The following is a 25,282-nucleotide window of genomic DNA, read 5'->3' as shown; positions in this document are numbered from 1 at the left end:
TTTATGTCACCTGTCAATGATCTTGCTCTTGAAGCACCAGATTGATGGGAAATGCTGATGAGCTTGTTCATGTGCAGCTCTTTTAGAATTGTAATATTGTGTGTGTGTGTGTGTGTGTGTGTGTGTTAATTCTCAAAAAGGTGCTGGATAAACCTTGAACCACCTTGCACAGACATATTTGTATTCATAAAAGCATAACATTAAATAAAGACTGGATACTTTTCAATTATTTATTCAAAAGGACGGGAAATAATTGTGTATTTGTTATAGATAAAAATCATATTTGGAAAAAAGAAGACAAAATATTTGAATGTCAACATCATTCCATCAAAGTTCCAAACACAATTTCCAAATGGTTGAAGGACACATGTACTAACTTACCAGTCGTAATGATAGTTGGATTCAGTAAAACAAAAAAAAAATTGTTTACCTGAGAGCAGGCTTCTTTTTAAAAGCAGGAGCTGGAATTCTAGCAATTTGATTGGCTGCCAAGTCAATGCTGATGAGGCTTTCAGGGAGATATTGTGGAGCCACAATTAGCTGTCAGTAGGGAAGATACAGACAAGTAACTGTACATGGAAGACAACTGAGCAAATAGCAGAGCATTAAAGAAACAGTCCAATCATTTTAAATAAAATAAAAACAAGTCGAGGTACATTTAAGGTACACCACCCCATCCCAAATAAATAAATAACATATCCTCCAGTGCGCAACATTGCTGCGGCGCCCGGTGATGCCACCATGCAGCACATGGACACGGAATTGGGAGGGAGCAGTGTACAATAATTGATTAATTGACTAATTGTGTAATAAAAATAAATAATAATCGTAAAATAATTAATTTATTGATCAATTTGCTCAGAGCATACATAAACCACCATCGTTTCATCCGAATCTATAACTTTTTGAAAATCAAGTATTTAATTGAAAAATGAATAATTAATCAACAAATGGATTGTTGATTAATGACACTGAACAACAAATTTCAAATTTTTTTTTTTACTGGAGATGTGTAAAGTGATTAAGACTAATTTGGGTACGCTGATTTCAAAAATCATAACCGTTTTGCTGTATCACGTCAGGATTTTCAGGAACAGAAATATTCCCATTGCCTAGAAGTCAGGATTTCAATGAAATTTACATATGTCTTTAACATGTCTATTTCGTACAATTGTTGTTAACTTGTGTTATATTTCTTTCTTTCATATAAAGATGAGTAGGCGTTCCTGTACCAATCATCCTGACAACTTCTGTTATGTCTGTGGTCGGTATACCAAAAAAGATCAACAGCGAAGTATATCTACAGCAGTGAAAATGAAGGCCGCCTACTTTCACTACTTCGGGTGTAAGGTGGGGGACCAAGAACAGAGCTGGGCACCACACATCTGCTGCACAAGCTGTCACACAACCTTGACTCAGTGGTTGGTGGGCAAGCGCGCGAGCATGCCATTTGCGGTGCCCATGATATGGCGTGAGCCGCAGAACCATCATGATGATTGTTATTTCTGCTGCACAAGCATCGCCGGCTTCAACAAGAAGAATAAAGGTCACATCAAGTACGCTGACTGCATCTCTGCTCGTAAACCTGTGCCTCATGATGACGAGAACCCCGTTCCAACACCTCCAGCTGATCAGAACATAGCTGTAAGCAGTGGTGAAGAGGATGGTGATGATGAACCTTTTGAACCCGACACTCAAGAATCACACCTTCTGAACCAGGGAGACTTAAATGATCTTGTAAGAGATCTCTCGCTGTCAAAGGCGAAGGCAGAGCTGCTTGGATCAAGGCTGCAGCAGTGGAATCTACTTGAACCTAACACCAAGATATCCTTGTTCAGAGCACGTCACAGAGACATGGCTGAGTTCTTTGAGATGGAAGACACGATGACATTCTGCAGTGACATCAACGGTCTGTTGAAAGAACTTGGGTGTGATCACGATCCTGCAGACTGGCGCCTCTTCATCGACTCGGGGAAGAACAGCTTGAAGGCTGTTTTGCTCCACAATGGCAATGAGAAACCATCAGTCCCACTGGCTCATGCGTTCGGCATGACAGAGACCTATGAGACTATGCGGCAGCTGCTTGATTCCATCAAGTACAATGACTTCAACTGGCACATCTGCGGAGACTTGAAAGTGGTGGCGCTGTTGTTAGGGCTGCAGTCAGGCTACACGAAATACATGTGCTTCCTTTGTCTCTGGGATAGCAGAGACGACAAGAATCACTGGACGAAGTAAGATTGGGAAGAGCGAAAAGAGCATGTACCTGGTCGACACAACATGAAGCATGTCGCCCTTGTCGACCCAGCCAAGGTTTTCCTTCCACCACTCCACATAAAGCTCGGCTTGATGAAAAGTTTTGTACGGGCAATGGATCTGAATGGGCGTGGGTTTTTATACCTCAAGGAAAAGTTTGGCAACACCTTGTCGGAGGCCAAGATCAAGGCTGGTGTCTTTGTTGGACCGCAAATCCGACAGATTATGAAGGACGAAACTTTTCCGACAACTCTAAACCCCAAAGAGCTGGCAGTGTGGAGGAGCTTCAAAGCTGTGACGGACAACTTCTTGGGGAACGAGCGCGCGGACAACTATGAAGAAATAGTGCAGCAGCTGCTGGAGTCCTTCAGGAAACTTGGCTCCAGGATGTCCCTGAAAATCCATTTCCTACACCAGCACCTGAACTTCTTCCCTGACAACTTGGGAGCAGTCTCGGACGAGCACGGCGAGCGATTCCACCAAGAGATTTCACTCATGGAGCCGCGTTACCAAGGGCGGCACAACCCGAACATGATGGGCGATTTCTGCTGGTTCCTGCATCGTGAAACTGACACAGAGCAGCACAAACGCAAAGCCAAATGCCTAAAGCATTTTTAATTACATTCTAGTGGAGTTTTTCTGTAATTTCTATAATTTTGAAGCATTCATGATGAAATAAATGAATAAATGAATTTTTGTAAATTTCATTGAAATCCTGACTTCTAGGCAATGGGAATATTTCTGTTACTGAAAATCCTGACGTGATACAGCAAAACGGTTATGATTTTTGAAATCAGCGTACCCAAATTAGTCTAAATCACTTTACACATCTCCAGTAAAAAAATTTTGTTGTTCAGTGTTATTCATCAATAATTCAAAAAATATATACACTTTATAAGTTCACTATCATGTCCAAATATTAGCTTCCTCGCTCAAAAGGTGCCTGAGATTTTGCCGAGATGAGAAAGAAAATAAATAAGTAATGAATAATTCGATAATAATGAAGTAATTAATTAAGTAATTGATTAATTCAAAAATAAAATATATATTGTTTTTGCCAAAGCACATCTTCACTTTTGTCCCCGAATTTGAGCTTCTTAGCTCAGGATGGCTGAGATATTGCCCGGACAAACAGAAAACAAACAAACAAACAAGAAAACCAAAGGAGTAAAAACCTGAGTGCACACTCCCTTCCTTCGGCACCTGGTGATGACGTCATGCATCACCTGGATATGGAATTGGGAAGGAGCAGTACACAAAAATCCCCCCTTTTTCCATGATTATGGAACGTTTAACTGAAAAAGGGAAACCAAACGCTCAGACTACCTTGACGTTAATCTATCCCTTGATACCCCACAAAATAGCTATGATGTGCCTTTTTCCGATTTGTGATTCATAAAGTAGGTCATTTTCTGATTAGAAATCTTCTTCTTCTTCTTCTTCTTCTTCTTCTTCTTCTTCTTCTTCTTCTTCTTCTTCTCTGTCACCCGAAACTGTAAGACCATCTCTACCAGCTACCAGCACATGTACAGTGTACACAGACGATTTGAGTGGTGAATCAAACAATTGTGTTGGCCTGCCGGCGACCGATCTCGACTCGCAACCACCCACCTCGACAGTGGGACATGGGCATGACATGGCACTACCACAGACACGATGGTGGGACACGGCACAATGTGAGGAGGAATGGAGGGTGGGGATCAGGAGAGGATGCATGAGGTGGACCAGATGTATGCAGAAGGAATCTCAGTTGGGAAAGCTGGAAATTTGAAAGAAGAAGGGATTGTGGTGTGGTGGGGGGTAAACAAGGGTACATAAAAGATCATGATTTTGGATTGGGGACAATCTGAGATGGTGGTGAACAGCAGTCTTGAAGACCTCCAGAGGGATGAATGAGATTGAAGAGAATGTGGAAGTTGATTGCACAGGCAGAAAAAGGAGGAACAAATGAGTGGTGGTGAGCAGTGATCCTGGATTTAGGTAATTTCACCAGAAAGGAGTTGATGGTGGACCGTGTGTGCCCTGCAGAAACATGGGGGGAAAAAGCGTGGAAAGAAAGGAGGCGGTAGAAGACAGAGATCACTGATCAGTCTATAATGGCAGAGTAATAGACCCATCGACTCAGCTTCATAGTGGGAGAGTCCAATAATATTGTTACGAATTCTGGCCCGCGCGGCGTGCGATCGGCCACGTAACTCGAATCGCGACGCGTCGCCCACCGGAACGGACAATTCAGTCGTGACCCTCCTGGAACTATCGCCAAGGAGCTAGTCACGGGTGGGGGTTTAACCTCACCACAACCCAGTCTGCATTCTACCCGCGCGAAATAGGGTGAATCGCCGAAAGTCGATATACCTAAGTACTCGCACGGGTAACCTACCAAGGGGTTGTACCACACCACAGGTCGACTCTGGAGACGAACCGCTTAAGCGGCTCGTTCCGTGCTACAGGGATAACTGAGCAGAGTTATCATCGACCTTGACGGTTCAGATTAGTTACCGGGTGTTTTAAACCCACTATCAATCCCTTACGTGATGCAAGATGGAGATTCAACAAAGGAAAGGACGAAGCGAAATGGGGGAACAATTGGACAAGCACATTTAATGCGCGACACACGGAAGCACGTATTTCCAGTCCGCAACAATCATGCACGTATGTACAGGCAAATAGAAGCAAAAGCAATACGACCGACTAAAGCAATGTACAAGCACTTAATCAGTTTTACTTGTCGGACTGGCGCCACAAACACACATACAAAAGCCAAAAGAAAAGAAGAACCTCCCTTGTTGCGGCCGTTGAACCGTCTCCGGCACTCTCCATGTCCGCTCTCGCAGGTCCACCTCAGGCCGCCTGCGGCGCCCTCCGTCCGCATCTCCCACCAATAGGCCTCGCCGGGCCACGAGCGCGGGAACGAACGAGGAGGAAGGGAACGCGAGTTGGTTTGCGGATCAACCGTCACGAGGAGAGAGAGCATACGGGAGGACCACAGAGATATCTAAGAGGCAGGAACGCATTCACCAAGGGGCGAAGAAGAGAAGAGAAGAGGAGAAGAAGCGAAGAGGGCGCGCCCCGCCTGTGTCCGTCCTTTATGGAGCGGGGCTCCGCCCTTCGCTCCGCCCCGTTTCAGGCTCCACTCCCCTTCTGGGAGCCTCCCAAAAAGGGGCGTTCCTCACTCCCGTCCGCGTCACACCGCGCGTCTACCAATCGGGAGCGAGCTGTCCCACCCCTCCCCTTCACACCAAGCGTGGGGAAAAATGGCGGGAAAAACCCCACAGGCTTCACAAGTGGTTTTGTTCTGACAATCCTTTTCGGATGGTTTCCGTGGTGCAGAAACCGTCTTACCGTGGTCCGCGGAGGATGGCGTTCGTAAGCGGGCGTAGTGGCGAAGATGGTGGTGATTGTTGTGGGGGTGGTGTGAGCGTGGTGGGCGTTGTGGCATAGTTAGTGGCGGTTGTTGTTTGCGTGGAGGTTTGTGGCAATGGTGGCTCAAAATAACGATAGATAAAGAAAAACGGCTAACTAAAGCGTCGCAGCCCGAATGAATCACACATATTCCCTCGAAACAACGGGTGTGGGCTAACGATACATGAACTTATCGATATATCTCACCTGAGGACCCTTTGTGGTGTATTGCGAATTTCCACAACCGTAACAATATTAAAGTCCTTGGTTTCCACAGCGTCAAGCTTAACAAGGTTTGAGGCAGTGGAGCCAGTCCAGAGGGGAGAGCAGTATTCCATCAAGCTGCTCATAAAGACATTGGAGGTGGATAGGAGTCCAGGTTTGCCAAAGAAGGACTTTGTTTGTTTTAAGATGCCCAGTTGCTGGCTGGCTTTGGAGGCCAACTTTGAAATGTGGTTTACCCAAGAAAGATCATGGCTGATGGTGAGACCCAGGAGTTTGAATGACTGCACTTCATCAAGAGGATTGTATTGTGAAGAAAGTATATGGTCGGGGAGGGGGTGGAGAGTGGTGGGGGGTGGGGAAGTTGCTGGACGGTCATTTTGGAGAGAGATAGTGAGATTTGTCAGGATTGAAAGACATATTCCAATTGCTTGAATAGTTTTGGATTTTGTCAGGGTCTGAAGAGATGGAAGATGCTGCAGCCTTCCTGTCTAAAGGATTACAAATATCATGGCAGAAGGTGGAGTCATCAGAAAATAGATAAAGGGAATTTTTCAGAGCGTCAGTTGGATAACTAATTGATGAAGATCAGGAATAGGACTGGGAACAGAACACTGCAATGGGGGCACTCCAGCCTTAACAGGGAGAGGAGATGAAAAGATTCCGTTGAGTGTCACCCGTTGGCTACGAGAGTGGAAGTCAGGAAGCCATGTGTGTAGTTGGCCTTGTATGCCATTGGCAGAGAGTTTGGAGAGACTATCAAAAGCATGAGATATGTCCAGAGATACGGCGCTGATCTCATGTCTGACATTGAGGTCCTCCATCCATTGTTGGGTGAGTTGAAGCAGCACGTCCAAGGTGGAGTGACCTGGTCTGAAACCAAATTGGTGATCTGAGATTATGTTGTTGGAGAAAAGGAAGGATTTTATCTCAACTGCGATGATGGATTCCACGATCTTGCTGATGATTGTAAGTAAGCTGATAGGTCTGTAGTTCAGGGGGTCCGTTTTTTAACCCATTTTATGTAGTGCAGTGATGTTGGCTGATTTCCAAGCAGATGGAAGATGACCCAGCACAAATGACAGGGTGAAATGGGCAGAGAGAGGAGCAGCAGGGCAGGTTTTTAAGGACATGTGAGCTGATGCCGTCTGGTGCATTCGTTTAGTTGTACTTGGACAAAATGTTATGGCATTTTACATCATCTCGACCAATCAAATTAGCTGCTCGCAGACCCCGCTCATGTCCTTTTTTCTCTCAAGACTGCACAGGGTAAGGTATTCTATGAACTCTCTAGTTTCAGAATTATTTACATCACAATTTCGAATTTCTTCAGGGCTTGTGATCAATAAAGGCTGAAGTAGATGTATACAAATAATCCATACTTTTATTGAAAATTTGATTTACTTGTTATTATTTTGTGAAAATTTGTCTCGAAGCCTAATTGTTATAACGTCTACTTTATTAGTTTGTGACTTCGCAGGCAAGCCACAGATATTATTTCCTACAGATACTTTTTGGTTACCGTTAGATTTCAATGGGGGAAGTAACAGTGTTAATTACAAAAGAGAAAGGTGTACACATCAGATCAAATGTAGTGTGTCGGGTATTAAAAAAAAACAGCCACCACAATCTCATCCCTTCATTCGTGAGATTTTAGAATTACGCAAGGAATAAAAATCAGCAAATATTGGAAGGGGACATATGAAAAAACAAAACAAATAGGAATGCTCACCATTTTAACCAAGCTCATAAGCTTCCTGATGTAACATCTGTTTGTCATCATAATTTGGATGCACGATGGCCATCAATCATCACGTTTCAAAACAAATCAAGAATGAGCAGAATCCGTCTGGTTGGGCCTGAAACGGACCTGGTGGAGCGCAGGCTGATGGAAAGCCAGACATGTGCTCACACAAACAGCCAAGTGGCTTTGACATTCATAAATTCCTTCCTTTTACATCCAAACACTACAAGCAACAAATCTATTTGACTGAAGTATTTCCTCAATTTTCTTTCCTTGAAAGAATTTTGTGGAAGTCTTTATACAGTGTTGTGGATGAAAACGCCAACAGCATGATGCAGAAGTAACAGACTTACCTTTTAGGTGAACCGGTGTGGGTTTTGATCCCTGACCAGACTAAACAAGAAATTGGAGGTTCCATCACAAAGTGAGCCACCCCTCGGATGGACCTTATTCTGGGTGTCGAGTCGACCAGCATGAGTAGGGCGTTAAGGATCCTACATCGTTTCACGAAGAGTGGATAAGTCATCACAGGCAAAACAAATATTCCAAATTTCTGTGCTGACAACCGCTGGGAAGGCAAATGAAAGCCAGGCATTGGAATCATTGGTGGGGCACTGCTTCAGCAGCACTGAACCTGCTTTTGCCTGGAGCACCACCACAAAGGGATGGATGAAAACATTTGGAATTTTAAAATCCGAATAAAATTGGTATCATATAAACCAGAGGCACCCCACTACACAAAATGGTTAAACTAACTATCGGACCATAACTGAATTGTAATGACATCTTTTATCAATACAATAAACAGAAGTCAACACTAAGAGAAAACCTACCATTTTCACATGTTTCTGTTAAAATACGATGATGTCTCCAGCTTAGTTCCATCTATTAATTATCAGCTTTGGCTAAAGATGTTTGTTTTTCCAACTGCCTTTCCTCTGGTCGAGCTCCCTCTGCTCCCTCAGCCCTCTGACCTTCTCATGCTCCTCCAGGGTGCACAATTATGTTTTTCCAGTAACACCCTCCTGGATAAACTCCTAAAATCCAAGCTTAAAGGTCACCTCCACTCTTTTAGTCCTCTTATATCGTTGTTGGAATTGCCTTCCCGAGGCTGTTCAACCCCACTCTTCCCTTCCAGGGCTTCAAGCAGGCAGTGCACCACCATTGTGTGTCATCCGCCATCCCAACCTGCAATATTTTCTATCCCATCCCACCATAAAGAAAGTCAAGCAGGATATAAGGAGTCCAGATTAAAGATCATAAACTATGGAACTTCGAGTATGCAGATGATGTGGTTTTGCTGGCAGCGACGGTTACGGTGCTTGCAACACTCCTCAGAACAATCAGTGATGAAAGTATTTCTAAGACAAAGTGGATGGTGGTGACAAGGGAATATGAAAGAGGAGATGAAGAATTCACGAAAAGGGATGCAGTGACTGAGAAAGTAGGTTCGTTTGTTTACTTAATTTGGGAGTGAGATAACAGATAAGGGAGGTGGTGACAAGGAAGTGAAGAGAAGACTGGCATTGGTGGGAGTTTTCAAAAGTCTGAGCAAAGGTCTCTGGAGGAGAAGGGATGTGAGCCTATACAAACCATGATGAAGATGTACAATGCAGCAGTAATCACTGTGATGCTATAGGGGTCAGAGAGTTGGACTTGCATGAACGAGGAGAAAAGGCGACCGAATGCTTGTGATAGTAGATGCCCGAGAAGAACACTTGGGATTCATTGGATGCAGATAAGAGAGTAACCAAGAAGGAGTTTAGGACAAAAAAATGAGCAGAGAAAGTGAGGTGAGCTGGTCAAGGAGCGGTGTCTGACATGGGCTGGGCATGCATGCAGGATGGAGGAAGATCAAATGGCCAGAAAGGAGGAGAGATTGATAACAGTAGGAAGGAGACCAAGAGGAAGGCTGAAGAGAAGATGAAAGGACTGGACTAAAGAAAGGGCTAACCAGTGAGGAATCTAACATCCAGAGATGGAGGCTCAGAATCAGAGGGTTTGGAGAAGAAGGATCCATGTTGGAGTGGGAGCGTATTGAATTAATGATGGAACCAAACTCCAACTGTATTACTTGCAGATGACTGTGTTCCCAACTCTGTCTTCTTTTGCTGTTTGTTCTTTCCCTTGCTTCATGTATCCAACTGTGGCTCCACTGACAGTTTGTTGCCTTTTTACCCTCTGTTATTACTTACCTCGTGCATGAGACTCCGTGTGTGTGTGTGTGTGTGTGTGTGTGTGTGTGTGTGTGTGTGTGTGTGTGTGTGTGTGTGTGTGTGTGTGTGTGTCAAAGGGTGGAGGAGCTCCTTGTGAGCCAATGGCCATCCATTTCTCATACCCAAATGTGTTTGCGGATGTCCTCCTGCAGTTGTGTTACTTTTTTTTTTAGAAGGTTGGTGGCAGGATTTGCACTACAACCACCGTAAAAACCTTCATGCCGCAAAACACACGAAACATTCCAAAGAAAACTGAAAACCCACTCCATGGGAGTACATCCTGTGCGGCAGCTCACAAGATGATGGTATTGAGGCAAAGCCTGAGGACCCCCCACTCTTTGATGATAGGAGGAAAAACACGGGGTAAACTTCCTGGGTTGGATTGCAGGAGAGTGTGTCAGGGTGGTGGTGCTGAGGTGTCGAACAGCAGATGGCAGACTCCTTGGGTTAACCTGAGGCAGTCCCTTCAGGTGGGTGCCTGGAATGTCCTTTTGCTCAGAGAGGATAATCACCTGTCTCTGTTATCACTTGAATTCCAGCGTTTCAACATCGGTATTGCAGCTCTCTCTGAGGTTCGGAGACCGGATCGTGGCAAGATCATGGTGGGTGGTTACACCTACTATTGGTCTCGTCACTCTGATGGTTACCATGCCCGAGGGGTTGCTGTAGCTGTGTCTAATAAGCTGACTCCAATGATAATTGAGGTAACAATTGTCAATGAACGTATTATAATTATGAGACGAAGGATTCATCACTCCTTGGGTGTCATTTTCCTGGTCTCTGTATATGCTCCGTCTGAAGTGAGTGATCGCACCCTGAAGGACACATTCTATGCCAAGCACGAGTCTGTAGTTGATCAGTGCCCCAGGCGAGATACTCTCCTCGTCTTGTGGGATATCAATGCATCGACTGGAACTGATAGGGATGGTTATGAGACGTGTGTTGGTCCCCAAGGGTTGGGAACTGTGAACCAAAATAGCACTAAGTTCATTGACATTGCAAAGAAGTCATGGACTTCGGGTGGCTGGTTCATGGTTTCAGCGCCCACAAGCTCATCGCTGGACTTGGTATTCCAACGCCGGCGGTGTGGCAAAGGAGATTGACCATGTGATCGTTGATGATTGTTGGACGATGATCCAGAACTGCAGGGTCTACTGGAGTGCTCAGTTCCTCAATACCGACCACAGGCTTGTTGTAGCAATGGAAGTTGCAGCTTAAATCTGGGAGAATGGTACCATCCCAGCCAAGGCTGCATGTCAGCAAGCTCAAGGATGAGAGGGTAGCTGGGGAGTTTGTAAACAGGCTGTGTGGGGATTTGGGGGATGTGCGTGCTTTGGGGAATCCTGAAGAGTTATGGAGTGCTTTCAAGACCATCATCCTTGATGTTGCCGGTGGATGTCTTGAAACTCACCGTAGGGTGAAGAATAATTTATATTTTTATATATATATATAGTACTGTGTAAACGTTTCGGTTATTTCAATGATATTCACACTTTACGGTAAATTCATCAGATTATCAATGATATGATAACAGTCATACGTGTTTATTATTTTAAATTTACAGTCTTTATAAATGTGAATGAAACAAACTGCTTTAAGAACAGTGTCATTACATCGGATCAGTCAATACCTCGTGTGTCCGCCCTTTGCCTTCCTGAATGCCATCACTCCTTTATCCATACTTCGTGTTTTTGACTGATCTTTTACAGGTATATCGTGCCAAATATCCTGTCGCACATTCCACTGTTCTCTAAGGTTTGTAGGTTTCCTCTTGTTACCTCCACCACCGAAGGTGAAGGAGGTATGTTTTCACCCCCTTTCTGTCTGTTTGTTTTTGTACAGGATATCTCAAAAGGTTGAGAACGGTTCCGGATGGAATTTTGTGGACAGGTTCGGTGTGTGACAAGGACTAACTCCTTAGATTTTGGTGAAGATCCGAATCCGGATCCGACTACTAGAATTTTTTAAGTGATTCTTCGCCATTGAGAGATCGGGCTAAACACAATGTATAGCACGATATCTAAAAAAGTTGTAGACGGATTCGGATGAAACTTTGTGGACACTTTGGGTGTGTCACACGGACGAATCGATTCAATTTTGTTGAAGTTCCGAATCCGGATTTGGATACGAAAATTATTTGATTTTTAAAGTGATTGGTCACCATTGAGAGATTGGGCCAAAAACGATATAGTACTGTATGGCATGATATTTCAAAAATGTATAGGACCCGATATGTTCTCATGGATCAGGCATTACGTGGCAGAGGTATGTGCTCCACTGAGTGCCCTTCTAGTTATTCTATGTTTCCAGGTAATCCCATATGGCCTCGATGGGACTCATGTCCGGACTCTGTGGTGACCATTCGAACACTTTGTTCGAGGCCAGAGGAGGAGCACACCACGGAGGCCAGAGCACACCAGCCATAACCTTGTTCTCCAAATACTGTTTCACTTTATTGGAAAAGTGTTTTGGATCATTATCTTGTTGGAAAATGAATCCTCTTTGGGTTAAACTATTTCTACGAGGAACTGTCAGGAGTTGTCAGGAGAATTGCCAACAGCTGAGAGGATCTATCAAGGTGGTGAGGAATGGCTTTTACAGAAGATCCAGGTTGGAGTGAAGAAAGTAAAGGAACAGCTAAGTAATCTCAGAGTAGATAAGGCTCCGGGTCCAGATAATATGCACTCGAGAGTAGTGATGGAGGTGGCTGAGTAGGTAAGCGAGATGTTAACGGATAATTTCAATAGTTCCCTGGAGTCAGGACAGGTACCGGAGGATTGGAGAGTAGCAAATGTAACACCATTATTTAATTAAGGATCCAGAGAAGAATTGGGAAACTATCGACCTGTTCGTTTGACTTCAGTTGTGGGGAAGGTGTTGGAGACATTAATTAAGGACCAGATGAGGAACCATTTAAACAAATACAAACTAATGAATGGTAGTCAGCATGGTAGTCAGTTTACCAAAGGTAGTTCCTGTTTAACAAATCTTTTAGAGTTCTATGAATCAGTATCTGATTGGGTGGATGAGAGAAAGGCAGTGGACATAGTATATCTAGACTTTAAGAAGGCATTTGATAAGGGATCACATCGGAGGTTGTTAGCCAAAGTGAGGGCTTGTGGAGTGGATGGTCAGGTGGCTAATTGGATTGAAAACTGGCTTAGTGATAGGAAGCAAAGAGTGGCTGTGAGTGGGAGGATGTCTTGCTGGGAAGATGTAAGTAACAGGGTACCTCAGGAATCAGTACTCGGACCATTACTATTCATCATTCACATCAACGATTTGGATAATGGGGTAAAGAGTATACTTTCCAAATTTTCAGATGACACAAAGCTTGGAGGTAAGGTGGATAGCAGAGGGGGTGGTGATCAGATACAGCAAAGTATTGATACTTGTCTGGATTGGGCAAAAGATTGGCAGATGGAGTTTAACCTGAGCAAGTGTAAGTTATTGGGGATGGGAAAGAACAATTAAAATAGTGATTACAGGATGTAAGGGGTAATTTTGGAGCCTGTCACACATGAGAAGGATTTGGGGGTGGTAATAGATATGGAAGGTAAGTCGGCAGTACAGTGCCAGGCAGATATAGGAAAAGCAAATAGGGTTTTAGGTTGTATTCAGAGGGGGATCATTTATAAGTCAAAAGAGGTGGTGTTAACATTGCACAGGAATTTAGTGAGGGCCACATCTAGAATATTGTGTGCAGTTTTGGTCACCACAGTTCAGGAAGGACATCGATGCCTTTGAGAGGGTTCAGTGCAGGGCTACTAGATTGATTCCGGACCAAGCTCGACTCAGCTATGAGGAGCGGCTGAAGGAGACAGGGCTTTATACACTAGAAAGGAGGAGGTTATGAGGCGATATGATAGAGATGTTTAAGATAATGAAAGGTATAGATAAAAGAAGTGCAGATGAATTATTTATTCAACAGAGTAGAAAGTGATAGGACCAGAGGCCATAACCTGAGAGTAAAGAAGAGGAGAGTTAAGACGGTAGTAAGGCAGGGGACTTTCACTCAGAGAGTAGTTAATGCATGGAATGGCCTCCCTGGAAAGGTAGTGGCAGCAGAAAAAGTAGATAAGTTCAAATTAGAATTAGATAGGTACCTGGGAGTTATGGAGATGGAGGGGTAGAGGGATGTTGATCGGACTTTTCGGAAGTTTGAGCATTGATGGGTGATTGTGTGCATGTGTATGGAGTGCTGTTGGTGGGGTCTTGTCAAGGGGGGTTGTGTGGTTGTTGTTGTGTGTTTTTAACCCCAGCCCATGCCCCTTCCTCTGAGGGGAAGAACAAAAAATAATACAAAAACTACAAAAAAAACACCAACAACAAAAAAACAACAAACAAACAAAAAAATTATTTCACTAATTAAAAACTTTTTGTGTATTTTCTTCCTTGGATCTTGTGTAGATAAATTAGTATGGTGTTCGCACAGGCATGAGGGGCTGAATGGCCTCCACCTGTGTTAGATTTCCTTGTAAATCCTTGTCAACTGCATGGTGCTGCAGTATCTGCTTGTACCTATTTTGTAATCCATACAAATGCCTCAACAGTATCAGTCTAACGAAACATCCTGTCATCCGGAGGTAGTGAGTTGCATCAATCAGCATGCCATCCTTGGAAGGGGTCATTAAGCTGCCTTTGCCATCTGTTAGCATGCTCTTGTAGATGTTATAGTCTCCATGGTATCTTTCAAAAAGGTAGGTAATTGTTTGTCAGTACCCTGGCTAAATTCTCTCTTCTGTACCTGCTTTAAGGCTACTTTCAGCAGCACCATATGATCATGTATCAACAAATTTACTCTATATTCTCAGCTGTGGAATTACCTTCACAAGGAGTCTTAGGTCCCTTGATGTGCCCCTCACCGAGGGAATGATAAAGCGAATGACAACAATAGCAACATTATGTCTACCAGCGCTTACAATAAAAGTTCTAGGAAACATATCACATGCAAAACAAAGACATTAATACACATCCATGTAATGTAACATTAATTAAAAGGACATTAGTGGGCAGTGGACAAACACACATGGTATACAGGATTTGAACTTTGGAAATCCCCATATCATGAGCCAGCTGTTCAGATAGGGAACACCAACAGACATGAAGGTATAATTATGTGTGTTTGTCTTCATGCATCCTCCTTTTTTGACAAAGCAAATTTTCTTCACGTTAAGGGTTGTATGCATTTTAAATAGGGTGACAAAAGTGTGCACATGTGTGATTATATTTGTTGGATTGTTTTTTTTAAAGGTGAGATCAAGAGAAAAGTTGCAGGAACTCACACGGTTGTTCGCGAGGTACAGGTACTCCAGGTTTGACAGTGATTTGAAAGAGTCTCCTGCAAGGCCTGAACAAAAGAGCAGTCACACCTTGTACCAAATATCAGCTTCACTAAATCACCAGTAAGTTTGCATTTCAGCCCCAATTCTCCTATTTAGTAAGTTAGGATTGAGCAAAAGGTTTGAATCAAGAGGAATTGTTACCTCTGTCACTAAAGGTGGACGGGAGTTAGGTTTTTCACCCATGTTTGTCTGTCTGTCTGTTTGTGAGCAGGATATCTCAAAAAAGTTATCGAAGGATTCAGATGAAACTTGGTGGATGAGTTGGTTGTGTCACCAGGATGAATTGATTAGATTTTGATGAGGATCCGAAGTGATTCTTCACAATTGAGAGTTCGGGCCAAAAACGATACATAGCGTGATATCTCAAAACATTGCGGACAGATTGTGACAAAACTTGGTGAATGAGTTGATTCGGTAACAAGAACAAGCCGATTCGATTTTAGTTCAGGTTTGGATCCAGATCCGGCCCATCAGTGGGATACAAAACAAACTAATCAACCTGGCAGAGGTAAGCGCTCTACCAAGTGTTATTCTAGTTTTGAATGAATTTGGAGAAAAGCAAGGCTGAAAGCCAGTGGTGCAACATTTTTTAAATGCTGGTGTCAGTAATCAAATCGATGTCACTGCAGTATAAAATAAAAACGTTTATTGCAATATTTTATGAAGAATATTCTTTCAATTTCTCAATAAGATTATCTTATGATGTGGCCTTGGATTTGTTGAGCTTCAATTAAATACAAATCCTCATGTAAATTTATCATGTCAATTAGTCCGTTGCCATCTGTGATTGCCTTGGTATTCTTGGAACAATGAGCAAGCTATCATTTTTTGACAACAATTATACAATTACCCTCTGCAAGACTGTTCTCACCATTGCTGTTGATGAGGTTGTTCTGGAGATTGAGGGTTTGCAGTTCTGAAAGGCGTGAGAGCTCCAGTGATGGTATCTCTTCAATCATGTTGTTCTAATGTAGTTGGAGATGCGTTCAAGGTTAAAAACATCCCTCAACGTCAGAGATCGTACGAAGAGAAGGCAACAATTTGTAAAGCAAAGGAATACAAGCATTCTTTATAAATATCAATTGACTGAAGTGGTAAGGGTTCATAAGTTACTGCGACCAGAGACCATTAGTAATTTGCCAAAGTGTCCATAAAGCATCTCGTGATTGTAATTCGTTTGTCGACACAATAGTCATGGGAATACAGCCTTCCAGAGGTTTTCTTGTTTGTTTTTTTTTTATCTCCCCGGTTTTATGACTGTCATACCTGAAGGGATAAATGGTGGATGGTGTTTGGTAATCCTGATGGAAATGTATCTATCTTCTTGCCAATGCAATCCACAGTTCCATCAGCGATACATAAACAGCCGGACATGCAAATAGTTCTTGATGGATGTGCACTGGGTGGAGGGGGTGGTGGGGCAACAACGAGATGTCCTGGCATAAAATACATCAGGAAGCATAGCAGGGGAAGTATAGATCCAAAATTGTTCATCATTGTGCAAAGCTGTGGTGAGAAGGGGAAGAGAAAAGAAAAAGTGAAAATATATTTTGGTACAGAACATGCTCCGTGGATGATTTGTCTTTATGGATATTCGTCTTAACGGAGATTGCACAATGTATTTTATAAACGTATTGTACTACGAATAGAGGACTTTGTACACACGTATATTACATGCAGTATTTATAGGACAAGGCTGACATGATAGCATAGAGGTATGCACACTTATCTCTGAGTTGTCCAGCCTGAGTATGAATCTTGACTCAGCTATAAAATGTCACCATGATGTTTCAAATCTGGGGCAAAGCATCCATCAGATAAACATTGAGCTGGAGGACCCATCTGAAAGAGTTCATCATTGCTGGATGTTAAATATTCCACTGTGTCTTTTGCGAAGAGTGAGTGATCAGTTTTCGCCAGTTCCCTGAAATCCAGGCTGGTTTTCGCCAGCCTTGAACCGAGGGAGCACACAAACTTTCCGATTTTCAAAGAGGACGAATTGTTGGCCATTTGGAAGGTGGAGTCAGCCAGCCTCAGATCGCTCAGAACCTTGGCATTCCGCTTTCTATGGTCAATCAGGTGATTGTGTAATTCACTAGTGAAGGCAAGGAATCCACAGCTTCCCGTTATGGTTGACCTGGGCCCTCAGAAAGATGTCTTTGAGCTGTCTAGCGGTCCATTGAGAAAACTCCCCGTTAAAAGGCAGCAGATGTTGCAGAGGAGGTCCAAGTTAGCTCAAGAACTGCCGTGCGTTATCTTCATCAACTGGACTACTTTGGGAGAGGAACTAGGAAAAAACCTCTTCTTAAGGCGCTGTCACACCTTGATGATTTAGCCAGCAATGGCAACGTATAAAAATGTATGTAAAACGTTGGCGTACGCTGAAATTTTCATGTTTTTTTTGAAAGTTTTGGTCGTTTTCATAACGTGTTGGTCGTATTCATAACATATTAGTAACAGGCACAGAACGTTTCGTTGTGTTATAGATAACTTATACCAACGAATGCTTAGCCTGTTGTCGGCGTTCACAACCTATGCCCAACGATAGTTTAACTTAGGCATAGCACGCTGCAAGTATCGCCGACGAACTCGTGGTGTAGCCTGTTAAAAACCTGCCGGACGCAGATTTAAATCATAACCGCCTGAGAATTGGAAGTGTCAACATCACAGTCACACCTTGACGATTTAGCCAGCGTATGCGGACCTATGAAAAATGTGTCTAAAACGCTGGCACACGTCGAATACGGTATGGGTAAGTTGTGTATACGTTAAGAGCACACTGAAAAACGATGAAGTACACTGTCATATTTCGTGATACGTCCAGTACGTCGTGAAATTTCAAGCATGCTGAAAATTTTACGACGTACTCGCCGTATGGCTCACACGTTCCACTACGCTGGGAATAAGTTGTAGGCACGATATGCGATCGTTGACACACATTGACACAAGTTCCTTGTAAGTTACTCATAAGTCGAAACACGTCGAGGTAATGTTTAGCATACCCAAAACTTATTTTCTCCGTCAAGGCACATTTTCTTTTTTTCTCCTTGGCTCCGTGAAGGCACGTGACGAAATATCTGAAGTTGTTGTTGTTGTTGTTTTTTATTATTATCTTTTTTTAGTCTATCACGAATTTTAAAATATATTTGGACATTTGCTTTTAAGTTTCGACGTCGATGTGACAATATCCTCAAACAGAAAATATTCACAGAGGAGGAACTAAGAATAAGACATGAGCAAACTGAAGAGGCAATCGGACGTGACGTAACGGCATGTGATGAAATATCGGAAGTTATTGTTTTTTTTGTTTTTTTTTAACGCTGCCAATACGCCATTATACGGTAGTTGTAAATTAGAAACATGTTCAGTAAGTTCTGTGGTCGTCCGGAAGATGTCAATCAAATACGTCTACATATGTCAATATGCATTGGAGGTACGTTACACATAGGTTAAAAGCACGTTACTCATAGGTTAGAAATAAGTTTTGGGTACGCTAAGCATTACCTCAACGTGTTTCGACTTATGAGTAACTTACAAGTAACGTGTGTCAACGATCGCATAACGTGCCTTCAACTTATGACCAGCGTAGCGGAACGTGTGAGTCATACGCTGGCATACGTCGTAAAATTTCAAGCATGCTAAAATTTGAGGACAACCGCAAAGTACAACGATGAAAGCCAGCGTACTACGACGTATGGCAGTGTTTTTCAGCGTACTCTTAATGTTATCAAAACTTACCCATAACTTATTCGACGTGTGCCAGCGTTTTCGACAAATTTTTCATAAGTTGGCATACGCTGGCAAAATCGTCAAGGTGTGACAGCGCCTTTAGACCAGCCAACATTCAAAGGAGAAAGAAGTGGGCTGATGAGATGGTCAACAGACTCTTAGAGTTTTGGAAAACTGTCATTTTTTCAGATGAGTCCCAATTTACTCAATTTTCTGACAGTGGACATGTATGGGTCTGGAGACTTCCCAGTCAAGAGTTTTATTGAACCGATTGCAGCCAACTGTCAAACACGGTTGTTTTTCAGTGATGGTGTGGGGAGCAATCTGGAGCGCTGGTTGGTTAGAGCTTGTGGAGTGTGTTAGGAACATCAACTCTACAATGTACATTTCTATCCATGAGGATGGACTTCTCTCTGTGTTCTCCACTGGTCAGATGGTCAAAAACAACACTCTGTTCATGGAAGATGGAGCTCTATGACACACTGCAAAAAAGACCAAAGAATGGCAGGACAGAAATGAGATCAAGCGACTTCCATGGCCAAGTCAGTCTCTTGAGATGAATCCCATTGAACACCTCTGGCCCACATTGGATCAAGCTGTGCAGAAAAAGTCCAGAAAACCAACATCACGGGCAGAATTGCTAAACCTCTTGCGTGAAGCAAGCAATCTACTCCTCAACCCCTCCCCTACCAAAAGCCTCTGCCTCCCCCTCCCAAAACTATCCCATCTCTGCTTCCTCTCCCCATCCTTCAGAACCCTAAGTCCTCACTCTTCCCCTCCCAACCCGAAGGCATCAATCCCCTCCCCACTTCAAGCCTTCAAACCCTTCCCCACCACAACTCCTCCACCCTCACCCCCCCCACAAAGCCTCATCCTCCAACTTCTAAATCCATCCCATCTTTATTCCTCCCACCTCACCATCCTCTCATTCATAAAAGCAAAGGGACATTCCCACATCGAAACAGTGGAATATTTCTTGCTTTCCACTCCCCCATCATGCTATCAACGACGTCACAGAAACCCATCATGGTCACCTGCCCAACTCACAATTTTAAGAGAAAATCGTCTGAAATAATAGCAACGACCTGCGTAACAACCGCAGTGAAAGCCATGCTTTCATCATTTTTCATTTGCCCTACCACATCGTAATTTGGGTGGCATTTTGGGTCTTTCATTTGCCCTGTCACATCGTAATTTGCCAAAAGACATCTTTCATTTGTGGCATCCCTGCCACAAGACATCTTTCATTTTCCCTGCCACATCGTAATTTGGGTGGTGGAGAAACAACAGAACCCTGCCTCGATTGCTGAGGCCTATCTACACAAGGCCTGTGATGCCTCTCGACTCAAAATCCTTTTAACTGTTACTTTGTTTGTGGGATGGCATGGCGATTATGGATTTGACTGCTTTGAAAATGTCTTTGACTTCACATCACAGAAAGCACCAACATGGCGGCCATAGTATAAAAACTTGTGGAGAGTCAGGCAAACTGTCTAACCACTGGGTGGAACCTGGACGCACGGATGGACGCACACACGCAAGGACACATGCACACCTTTTATAATAATAGACTAATCCAAGATCCCAAATCTTACTTGTAATGCAACACTGTTTTATTTAAATGCTTTCTTTCTTTATAAATAAGAAAAATAGTTTAAATTTGAAGAAAAAAATAAAGGTAAATAATTTCTCAATGACCTTTTGTAATTCTTTCATTGTTCTATGACATATACATACATACATACATGTCATAAACCTATCACCGTGCATCCATAGTTAGCTTCGTGTGTATGACCCTCATTCCCAGTATGTACAAATGTGAGTGATAACCCTTCACAGTGATTATAACTTCACTCTGTTGAACATAAACCTTTGCACACACTACTTGCTATACGGTAGGGAAAGGGGGATATTTGGATGAAATTCCATTTCGATAAATCTATCTATTAACTCCCCGTTCATATTAAAAAAGGTTTTTCTCCATAATAATTTAACATAATCTGCACGTACTAGTATTTGTAAATTTTCTTTTGACATTGCACTTGGCAATATTGTTGATGTTGTTCTTCTTTCGGCTGCTCTCTTTCAGGGTCGCCACAGCGGATCATCCGTTATGATCCGCATACTGATTTGGCACAGGTTTTATGCCGGATGCCCTTCCTGACGCAACCCTGGTTTCCTCTCACGACACAGGGATAAGGATTGGGTTTCGCCATGATTCTGGGCTGCCCTACATCCTCTTATAGCATGACCCAGCGCAGAGTGCCTGTCCTCAAGCGATCCTCCAACCCAAGCCCTTCGAGTAGCCGGATTACAGGTGCACGCCACTACGCCCGGTACTTGACAATATTGTTGATATATACTTTTATTTGTTCGTTCTTTGCAATGTTGGTGGGCATAAAATAGACTGCATATATATATATATATATATATATATATATATATATATATATATATATATATATTTGTGTGTATGTATATATATATATATATATATATATATATATATATATATATATATATATGTACATATATATATATATATATATATATATATATATATATATATATATATATATATATATATATTTGTGTGTGTATATATATATATATATATATATATATATATATATATATATATATATATATATATATATATATATATATATATATTTGTGTGTATATATATATTTGTGTGTGTATATATATATATATATATATATATATATATATATATATATATATATATATATATATATATATATGTACATATATATATTTGTGTGTATATATATATTTGTGTGTGTATATATATATATATATATATATATATATATATATATATATATATATATATATATATATATATATATATATATGTACATATATATATTTGTGTGTATATATATATTTGTGTGTGTATATATATATATATATATATATATATATATATATATATATATATATATATATATATATATATATATATATATATATATATATATATATATATATATATATATATATATATATATATAACATGCTGTATCTTGCCTGGTGGTCGAGTTTGCAGGCTGTCGTGCCAGATATATATATATATATATATATATATATATATATATATATATATATATATATATATATATATATATATATATATATATATATATATATATATATATGTGGCACGACAGCCTGCAAACTCGACCACCAGGCAAGATACAGCATGTTATATATATATATATATATATATATATATATATATATATATATATATATATATATATATATATATATATATATATATATATATATATATATATATATATCTGACCTGGGTTTAATTTCATATGAAGGAAACAGTAAACAACCTTCCTGTGTTCAAAAGTGATGAGCTTCTTCAGCTCCTACTCTTGCATGCCTGGTGGTCGGGTTTGCAGGCTGTCGTGCCAGAATTGCATTCTTTCCAGCTCTCTTTGCCACATATAGTCCTCTTCCCCACATTCACAAAATCCAGACACATCCTTCAGGTTTGATTCAACTTATGCTCAAAATACAGTCTTTTTGTGGATTCATTGTGGTGTCGGTGGAGTTAATGCTCTGCAATGTCATTGCAGCTTGAGATTTCAACTTAACGTTTTCGCTGAGACAATCATTGTCTGTAATAATCACTTAGCTGTCTTAGCATCTGCAGAAACGTTGTACAACCAAGGACAGCTGTGTTATTTATCTTCATCAAACAGTATCAGTCAGCCAAATTTTAAATTTTTTTATATATTTTTTAGTACTGCCAGGCCCCCTCATGGAAATGGAATAGACAGGGATCATGGTCACCATTCTAGTGAAGGACATTTAAGATGATGATGCAAACTCGCCAGCTCAATGCTTGTGAGGGAGTTCACTCCATGCTGATGAAGGACAGTGAGCCAGAAACGCATCCATGGATCAATTCCCTTCCTGAAAGCCAGTCTGGCATTGCTGAAAACAATTTTTTTAGCTGACTCACAGTGAAGTGAAGCAGTGTAGCAACTAACACACTGATTGTTTCCAGTGGGTGGATCTGTGTCTTTCACAGACAACAAGTCTGCTTTGTCTGATGTATGCTTTAGCATTGCGTGAGCCGTTGGTATCCGGGTTGATGACGTGATTATGCGGTGGGGCGAAGTTGCGATGCACATGCACAAAAGGATCTGGCCTGATGGAGAATAAACTTGTTTACTTCACATACTGGTGGTGATTCCTGCATCTACGGACATAACAAAGTCAACAACTATGAGCCAGAAGTAGCTATTTTAACTGTATATTAGAATATATATATATATATATATTCTACACTAATAAAAGGGTGTGTGTGTGTGTGTGTGTGTGTGTGTGTGTGTGTGTGTGTGTGTGTGTGTGTGTGTGTGTGTGTGTGTGTGTGTGTGTGTGTTGGTTGGTATCTACATATGCAGACTTCAGAATGTGGAAAGGAGTCCTCCCAGGTCAGGCTCAAAGCATCCACCTTCATTTCGGGAAGAGGTCACGATTCATGGACCAAGCTGTGAAGTTTTCTGTTTTCAAAGTTTTGTGCCAAGGGCTCTCTTCAGGATCATCGCCAAGACCCGGACAGCTTCCAACTGTAATTCGTTTGTTGTAATATTTCCAGAGATGGTTTTTTTTAGCTCACCTGTAAAGTAGTTCCAGGGAGCGTATGGGATGGTACGTCGTCTGTCCGTCCACAAATACTTGCAACTTCTTCTCAGAAACTACACAAACGATTTCAATGAAATTTTACCACAACCTTCATCACCCATGATAGGGGGGTTTGAAAAAGGGGGTTTGAAGGGGTCCACAGAGAGAGTTTATGGGAGAGGGGGTAGGTGGGTTTCCTCCCCAAAGACGTATTTGCTTTCTTCTCCAAAACTACACATGCAATTCCAATGAAACTTGACCACCATCTTCAACACCCATTGTGTACTAAAGTTTGTTCATGACATTAAAAAACAATTGGCATCTTAGAGAGTCTATGGGGAGAGGGGGTTTGCCCCCAAAATATGCATTTGATTTATTTTCTGAAGCCACACACACAATTTCGATGAAACTTGACCACAACCTTTATCACCCGTAATGTACCAAGGTTTGTTCATGACATTAAAAAAAACTCTGTAGGTATTTACTTTCTTCTCCATTATATATTTTGTGGGTCATCCATGTCTACCAGTACTTATGCCTATATACATATATACAGGGTGGGGTATTTATATCTGACACATTTGCAATCTTTCTACCTGGAAGCAGTCGGCATAACTAATTATTGTTTAGTTTGTTTTACAGATAATACTTGAAAGTTTTTGATGATGGAGCACTTTAAATGCAATGAGCATGATAGTGTATGTTGTTATGTAGAAATTCATACAATGGTCAACTTTTCATATAGAATCTGGAAACTTGTGTTTTTTCACTTCCTAAGATCACATAGGACTACAAATCAGCTGTTTCCAATTTTTCCAAACATTGCTAATGACAAAAATCCAAGATGGCGGCCAGCGAGTGACGAAAATCAATAAAAATTTTGATGACAAATTTCGTTTTGTATTTTCAGACACAGTGTATGCAGTAGAAGATCTATAATAGACATCATAATCATAATCCCTAACACTCATCATAATCATAATCCCTAACACTCATCAATATGTCCACTCTGATATCTTTGCCTGATCCTGCATATTTAGACAATATACGTGTAGTGTCTTTTACATAAAAATTATCAATTATGTGTTTTTTCTCTATTTGTAGATAAGTCATGGCACAGAATGAAGAACCCCCGGAGAAAAGGGCGCGCACAGAAATAAACTATAAACTATGCATAAAGTGTCAGAGCTCCAAACAAGAGCAATTGAAAGAACCACCACAATCTGAGGAACATTCAACGTACGACAAATTCTTGACAGCGGTTAGTTTGAGAGCTAGTTTTTGGGAACAGTGAGTTCATTACACTCAGTGAAAAAAAATCGGGGACTTGACAGCAGGTGATCTAAGTGACAAGCATGTTGTGAGGCACAGAACATGCTACGCGGCAAGCACCAATAAAGAACATATAAAACGTGATGAAAAGCGATATCAACGAGCCTGTGCAACATCCGATGTTAGTCTTCTTCAACGAACCATAGGGAGACCGGCTACCTCATCGCACCATGGAGAACCTGAAGAACTGTCAGTATCAGGAAGGCACACTCGTTCAAAATCCATGAACTACGATAAAAGTAAGTGCTTTTTCTGCCAAGGCAAAATTCAAGATGTTTTGCACGAATGCCGGTCAGGAAATATTGGAACTCTGATACATGATATAGTGCAACGCTCCAACAACCCAGAGTGGAAAGTGAACTATG

At 41.7% G+C, this 25,282-nt stretch overlaps 1 protein-coding gene and 1 pseudogene across 10 annotated transcripts in view; one reads left to right on the top strand and one right to left on the bottom strand.

Moving 5' to 3' along the window:
• The window catches only part of PODN (podocan), an 81,235-nt gene that overhangs the window by 41,409 nt on the left and 14,544 nt on the right, over positions 1-25,282 (bottom strand). For 5 of the 10 annotated variants that reach the window (XM_085886007.1, XM_085886010.1, XM_085886008.1 and 2 more), the window contains 4 exons: positions 16,452-16,584; positions 16,057-16,150; positions 15,126-15,190; positions 431-540 (listed from right to left, as the gene is read on the bottom strand). In XM_085886007.1, coding sequence (XP_085742133.1) covers positions 431-540; positions 15,126-15,190; positions 16,057-16,150; positions 16,452-16,584 — 402 coding nt within the window. Of the gene's footprint in view, positions 1-430; positions 541-15,125; positions 15,191-16,056; positions 16,151-16,451; positions 16,692-25,282 lie in introns of all 10 variants that reach the window. The other 5 variants (XM_085886011.1, XM_085886003.1, XM_085886001.1 and 2 more) reach the window with 1 other exon arrangement.
• LOC147025236 (uncharacterized) overlaps positions 24,283-25,282 on the top strand; it is a 2,008-nt pseudogene continuing 1,008 nt past the window's right edge.

Source organism: Eptatretus burgeri, chromosome 6 (assembly GCF_056783735.1).
Source record: "Eptatretus burgeri isolate ZD-2024b chromosome 6, Ebu_testis_v1, whole genome shotgun sequence".
Classification (NCBI taxonomy): domain Eukaryota; kingdom Metazoa; phylum Chordata; class Myxini; order Myxiniformes; family Myxinidae; genus Eptatretus; species Eptatretus burgeri.
Note: the sequence above shows the minus strand (reverse complement) of the source record. Positions and strands in the feature narration are given on the sequence as shown.